The sequence below is a fragment of the Egretta garzetta genome, unplaced genomic scaffold, assembly GCF_000687185.1.
Source record: "Egretta garzetta isolate BGI_Z169 unplaced genomic scaffold, ASM68718v1 scaffold411, whole genome shotgun sequence".
Taxonomy (NCBI): domain Eukaryota; kingdom Metazoa; phylum Chordata; class Aves; order Pelecaniformes; family Ardeidae; genus Egretta; species Egretta garzetta.
In genome coordinates this window covers 413,804-420,758 of record NW_009258541.1, presented here as the reverse complement: position 1 = coordinate 420,758, position 6,955 = coordinate 413,804, and the positions used below count along the sequence as shown (strand labels likewise).

General features: G+C 40.7%; 1 protein-coding gene across 7 annotated transcripts in view; it reads left to right on the top strand.

The window, feature by feature from the left end:
• Positions 1 to 10: 10 nt before the first annotated feature.
• Positions 11 to 6,955, top strand: part of LOC118453089 — a 39,119-nt gene continuing 32,174 nt past the window's right edge. For 2 of the 7 annotated variants that reach the window (XM_035902176.1, XM_035902158.1), the window contains exons 1-2: positions 11 to 637; positions 2,579 to 2,663. In XM_035902176.1, the coding sequence (XP_035758069.1) occupies positions 413 to 637; positions 2,579 to 2,663 (310 nt within the window). In that variant the 5' untranslated portion in view covers positions 11 to 412. Of the gene's footprint in view, positions 638 to 959; positions 2,664 to 2,772; positions 3,414 to 4,047; positions 5,526 to 6,955 lie in introns of those variants that run through there. The other 5 variants (XR_004843026.1, XR_004843024.1, XR_004843027.1 and 2 more) reach the window with 5 other exon arrangements.

Here is a 6,955-nt window from a genome sequence, read left to right as displayed (position 1 = left end):
GAAGCGCAGTGCCCTGTGGTAGAGCGGGGGGTTATTTTTGACAGGCTGCGATGTCGTTTGATGGTTGCCGTGGGTTTGGGGTTGTCCGGTGCCCGTCAGGCTCAGTTTTGGCGTGATGGCGGCGACCTGCGCTGCTGCTGTGGCAGCTTGATGCAGCGTGTGATCTTGGGTCTGTGGTAGCCAAGCAGGCCTCTTGACATAAACCCTGGGTTTTAGATCAAAATCCTTCTGTTTCACAGTCAAAATTGTGAATGGCCACCTGTGGCCGGTGAAATTGTTGCTCTTCCCCATCTAGCTCAATCGTATTGTTAAAATACAGGGCTAGACGTTCCCAGACGTACAGGTGCTCCACCATTTAAGAGGCAGTATTGCAGGGTATGGAAGGGTCTCTGGCCCTCTACCTGCCTCCATAATGCTTTCTTCCTCTCCCAATTCGTTGATTTCCGTCCCCTGCCGGCTCACCAGGTGCCCTGATGGAGGCATCCAGCTGGCACAGCAGCCCGCCATGGCCAGGAGCAGAAGCAGCTCGCCAGCCCGCCCGCCTGCACCGCGGCCATCGGTAACTCGGCAGGGGTCAGGGTGCTGCCCACAGGTCCCTGAAGCCTTCTCATTTTCAATCAGAGTGCCCCTGCCAAAGGTGTATTGAATTTGAGTTAGGAGCTCTTGTGTGTGTATCAGTCATGCAAGTGTAAAAATGACCTTTTCTCTGTAATACAACAGCAGAGATCATTTCCCTAGCCAGTAATTTTGACCACGTCTCTCTTTACCAGCTCTCCCTTCTCTCTCACTCAAACCTAATGTACTTGATTTGCTTTCAAGGTCATTCTCTGTCTACCTCACCTATGATTCATTATTTACAGGACAACTCTCACCAATCCCTGACACCAGCTTCCACCACCCACTTGTTAAATTTTTGGATAAATATTAAAATATTAAAAATATTAAATAATTTTCTTTCATTCTGCCTCTCAGATGTGGGAAAAGGTATTTTTTTTGAGTTTCCAGTAACTCAATTTGGAAGCTGGCACGCCAAATCTTGTACTTGCCATAACGATCATTAATGCCTCATTATTTCTTCGTACTTCTCCATTCTCTGTCTGTTCACTGCCTGCTCATCATGTGTTTAAACTGCAATCTTTTTTTTTTGTTTTGTGTTTTTACGGCTCCTAACACAATATGTTCTTGTCCATGATTATAGCTCCTAAGTGTTACGGCAATACAGTGAATAAATTGTAACTACAGAAATGTAATTCTTCCCAAAACAAGTATTATAAACACTAGGAAACTGAGATTAAATTTAGTTTCTAAAGAAATTCAAACATGTTGGTGTGAAAATACAAAACTAAACACCCCAGTAACATTGATTCTGCCATGCAATGCTATCATGCAATAGCTATAGAATTATTTTGCATTATATTGTTGATAGCTGCTGGTAGAATTAAACCAGGTTTTGAAGATGTATTCCTTTTATTTCTCATTGTTTCCTACCTGGTCCATCAGTTGGATGGAGCTGAGATTGCGTGCACATTTCCATAGATTGTTTGAATTTCTTTCTATACTTTTACATGAAAAACGTAAAGTGGTTTTAAATATATTAAAGCCTTAAAACTGTAGATCAAGGTGAACTGTGTTCATTGCATGCTTATTCCAGCTGGTTGCTGAAGGATACATGTGGGAGGAAGAAAGGAAATAATTTGAAAGAAAGGGCTTGGGTTTTCTATTTTGTTTATGTTTTTTTTTTAGTCATCAACCTCTGGGCTTGCTTGACAGTAACTATGAATAAGCCGTCTCTGTGTGTAAGCAGAAGTGTATCGGTGTTTTCTGGTCTCTGTTGAAGTCTTTTGCTCTTACATTGCACTTGCAGTGTTTTTGCCAAGGAGTTGAGAAAGCAACGTATGCTTAATTCAGTCACATGGAATTTTGGGGTGGTGGACGCACATCATCAGACCCACGAGTGGCTGCAAAGATTGGGGCTAATCGAAACGGATTCTTCTGGTGGGCCCCCTCTAGCTTAAGAAGAGTGCTTAGCCTTCCTGAAAGCTTAAATTGTTCATATTTTCTATGTGACTGTTAGGAAATACTTCCCCAAACTGCAAATTAATCTTTAATTTGCATATGCTTTCTCAACTTTCATTAGTAGGAAGAATAGCTAATTTGTTTTCTCTCCAAATAAATGTTGTTTAGTCTTTGATGCAGTTATTGAATCAGTTATCGATTTTCTGTAGTAACAATTTTTTATTTTTGTAGCTCATCTAAAACATCTACGAATACATGTTAGTATATGATATTGTTGCATTACTGAAATAATTGTCTAGATATGGGATAGGATCTAATTTTACTATCTTTTAATGCCCAAATCATTACAACTTTCACAAACTTTATGGTTTGTTTCAGAAACAATGGTTTCTGCCTCGCTGTTTCTCTGGCTGCTGGTCTAGCGCATTGCCATAGTGTACTCTGTAACATCAGCACCCCACTGTTATGTGGAGCCAGTTTTATGTTCTTCAGTTTTACTTAGAGAAACCGACATAGTCTGAGTATGAAATGCTTCCTTAACTGCGGTTACGTTGTCTTCCAGCAACTGCAAAGGGAAATCAAGATCCCCTCTTCGTGTCTCTTGATCTTCACCAGACTTGAAGAACCTGTAGTTCTTAGAGCTGGAGGTATGTTTGCTTTATGTTTCCTGTATTTGCTCTTTCTACCCTACCAAGTGTCTGCGTGAGGCAGGCACTGTAAGAGACCAGAAATCTGAAACCATTTCTTTCATTGTAGTTTCCATAGGTGGCTGTAATGTCCATAATATGAAGTAATTAAGCGATCGGTAGTCATAATTTGAGCCAAATGGAGGGCCATGCATGTCATCTGCTGCGGAAGTATTGAGAGACAAGTAATGGGTTCCTGTACGTGTCCGTGAAATTCCACAAAGAGCAGTATTATTAATTTGGTCAAGATACAAGAGTTAAATGGGTTTGGACACAATGTCGCATGATTTATTGCTCATTTCTTCTAGTGTCCCCAGCCTATATTATGCCCATCCACAGTTGCATCTACAGGAGTAATTACCTGATAAAAGACACAAAAGAAATCGGTTTTGTTGAGAGTAAAACACAATCCTAGCTCAGTCTTACATGTGATGTGTTCATAAAAAGGCAATGAACTCCAGATTGCCTCTCTGTAGAAATTTAGAATAAAAATATCCCAGAAGCAACCAAAGGATTTTGAGTGGAAGGTAAGCTCATAGTTTTTAATTTTATGTTACACTGTTTCGCTAAGTATACATCTGTATACGTTTCTGACATTTTATCAACTATTTTAACTTAGTTCACAAAATAAATTAATGTAATTCTTAATAATATATATTAATGGCCCAAACTCTTCCCCTAGAAGTCTCATTTTATCTTTACATCCCCCAAAGTAGCCTGCTGTCATCCCCTAGAAGTCTCATTTTATCTTTACATCCCCAAAGTAGCCTGCTGTCATTAACTTCTTAGCAGTTCTGTTCTCGGTATGGACACACTGTGATTTTTGCAAGAGGCAAAATTAGCTCACGAAATCAAACAGAATAGCAGTTTTCAATTAATTTGGTATAGCTAGGTTATTCTGCAAACGGGGAAACTTCCCCATTCATTGTATGTCAGTGCAATGAGAAAATGAGATGACTGTGGCATTTCTTAACCGAGATCTGAAGGACAGAAACGGCTTCTGTTTAAGGCGCAGATTGGGAATTCTAAGCTGTTGCTGCAGTTTCTGCTAGGTTTACCTTACTACATCCTTGGGCAAATCTATCTGGTTCTTCAATTCCTTAGTCATTAAATGGAAATAATAATTCGTCCCTTTCTCAGGAGTGTTTTTGGAGATAAAATCTGTTAATGACTGAGAACCTCAGGTATTGTGGTATCAGGGGTTATACAGACATCACTGTAAAAGCCAACCTGAGGGCTTCCTTTGTCCCTACAAACGCATAGACACTGTGTGTCAAGAGTCGCCTCAACACGCTTTTTCCAGGCATGAGCTACAGGAACTCATTTCTACATTTCTCTCATCTAGGCCTTGCTTGCTGTGTTGAAATAAGATACCAGAACCTTCACGCATTTGTTATGGTGCTCATTTATGAAAATGTATGGATTTGAATTGGAAGATTTTTAGGCACAAAGACTAAAGGCAGACATTTAAAGAGTTGCCCAGTTTAATTTAGAGGGAGCTGCGGGTGCTCAGCACCTCTCTGATAATGAAGATCGGGTTGTTTACTTGTTCCATTGTACTCCCTTCACCATCTATCTAATCCTATCACATAATTGTCTACAGAAAATACTCAGACGCCTGGTTTCTTTACTGTTTTGTATAATCGGGGATAGTGTCACCATGCAGTGAAAAGAACCACAGAATGCTGTTTTTCAAAGGCATAGGCTCAAATTTGCAAAACACTTTCTCACTGGATCAGGAATGAATAGTAAGATTATTCTGCCTATTTGTTTTCCTATTTATGGCTAGTTGCTGTTGGGTTATATAGTGATGATAGCCTCGGCATTATGCGAAATACATGTGCAACTACTTTAGCGAAAGAAATAGAAATGTGCCCTTTTGCGATACGCAGTTTTTGGCCGTATGTCCAGGTCAGTAAGATACGGAAGCTATTAAAGGAACCAGACTTTTATTCACTAATTTCACAGATTGTCTTTGGAGAATAGCAGGGTGAAACAGAAATTAAAGATACCCATTTATATAAGTGGAAATAGAAAGTGGTATAATTAGTGTCAGTTTTCCAGTATTAATGGTAATGAGCAGACAGGACTGTTTTCATAACAGAAAAGCATTTTCTCCCCAAATTGAGTGCAAATGAACCTTTCCTATTACCTTCTTTGCTAGTACATCATATCTACCAAAAAGGTGTTACCTATCGATTAGCTAGCATGTCTTTAATTCTTTGATTTTAAAAAATTATTAGTGGAAGTAAGTTAAAGTAAATGCCCTCTAGACAGTTTATAAATGAGAAATTTCAGCTTCATGCCGGATAATACAGCTTCTGCAATTATTATCTCCATCCCTGCTTGTAAAAATGCCTTATGTTAAAAAAAAAAAAAAATAATTTACTTGCCTTTCAGTTTCATTTTTTGGCTTGGGAAGTTGCAAATAATTTGTGTCTTCCTTTCCTGATGGAGGCTTCTTTAGCAGTAAAGGCAGCAAACAGAAGTCTGCAAACCGCGTTTGTGTGTTTGAGTACTTGCTTTTTCTGATGACAGCTTCAGTCTTAGAGCGTCAATACTTGAATACCAGTGGAGGTCAGGTTGTTTTTAACCTGAATTTCTCCAGCAATATCTGTCTCCGGGAATGAGTGTGCATGTGCTTGCCTTAACCACAGCCACACTTAATGAAGTGACTAATACATATTCAGTTTTATGTGGTGTCATTATCATGTAGCTTCTGTATTTTCTTTTATTGTCTAATTGTCAGAAATTGCCCTTTCTTTTTGGTATAAAAGAGAAAGAACTCTTATCTCATCTGTACAGCAAGATGTATTGAATTTTTAATCTAGTCACGGCCAACAAAATAATTTTCTTAAAATAATTCCTGTGGACTCTCCTGACTGCGTCTGACTTGTCATTCTTTGTTATGTAAGGGCATGTATTTTAAATGTTTACAAACAACTGAATTAGGAAGAAAAATGGAATGCTCAGTTGTTAATTGACTTGCTCTTCATTTTGATTTCTTGCACTTCTTGACACAAGACCATGGAGTAGAGTCAGGTTTTGTTAGAATTGTGGTGGTGTGTAATGGAACAACAGATGATCATCTGAGTTTAAGGAAAGTATTTATCAGAAGAGAAACCATCATCTAACTTAAGGGAAAATATTTTAAAGAAGGGATCCTGGCATATAGAATCCTTTTTCACACAGAAGCTGGTACTCCCACGTGTTGTTTTCTTTTTCAGCTGAGTCTGAGCTTTCTGTTGGAAAAGTTGGGCTGGTATTTTTGCTGTATGGTATCTTTGAGTGTCAGCTGAGAAATGCCTCCATTTGTCATAGAGGCAGCGTAATGCATTCGTGAGGACACCAGACCTTCTGTCAGTAAGAAATAATATTGTAACTTTGCTGTTACTTTTTTTTTAAATAACAAATGTGGCCAATTTCCATTGCAGAGTAAGTACCAGCTTAGAGTAATGTTTCAGTCTTTTTCAAACAATAAATCTCTGTGGTAACTGCAGTAGTCAGCGCATGGAAAAGGCAGGGTGAAAGCGCCTTTGCTCCTCACTCTATGGAGCCATTTTTACACATTTGCAGGAAAGGATGGTAGTGGCTTTGCACGTGTTTCTCTTACACACTATTATCTAAATACAGGTAGCACATGCAAGAAAGTGAAGAGACATAAAACACCCTTTTACTATTGAGCTGGGAATGACACAGGTTATAGTAAATGACACTACTCCAAAAACCTGACCATTCTAAAGCACAAATGCCTGCAAAGAAGTAAATTGATGGTGTGGAGCTCTGCAAGAAAGCCTAGGGTGAAGCAAAGAGCAGAGCTCTGTGCCAAAGGGGGTGTCTGGTGTCGATGGGCCGTCTGGGTGACATCACCCACCGACTGGCCTTCCACATCCAGAGCCTCGTACCTGTGGGGCAGGGGCACCTGGGTGGGCACGGAGGGGGTTCGCCTGCCGCCCCGAGCATGAACTTGCCTCCATTCCCTCTTCCTTTAAGCGACTGCCTTCAGCCTGGCGGGAGGAGGGTACAGGATCCCCTCCATCTTTGGGCTCTTTCTGGTGGCTGTGGCTGTTTCTGTCTCAGGGAGGGCTGAGCCTGGTTCCACCAGTCTCTTTCCCAGACTCCCTGATGCTCCTTAGCCTTTCTACATCCTCTCGTAGCTCTGCCACCGGGGCTGAGCAGATCGTCCCCTCGGTCACACCTCGGCTGTTCTCCCCACTGCCACCCGGTCCAGCGAAGGGCTCCCGGACGCCCGC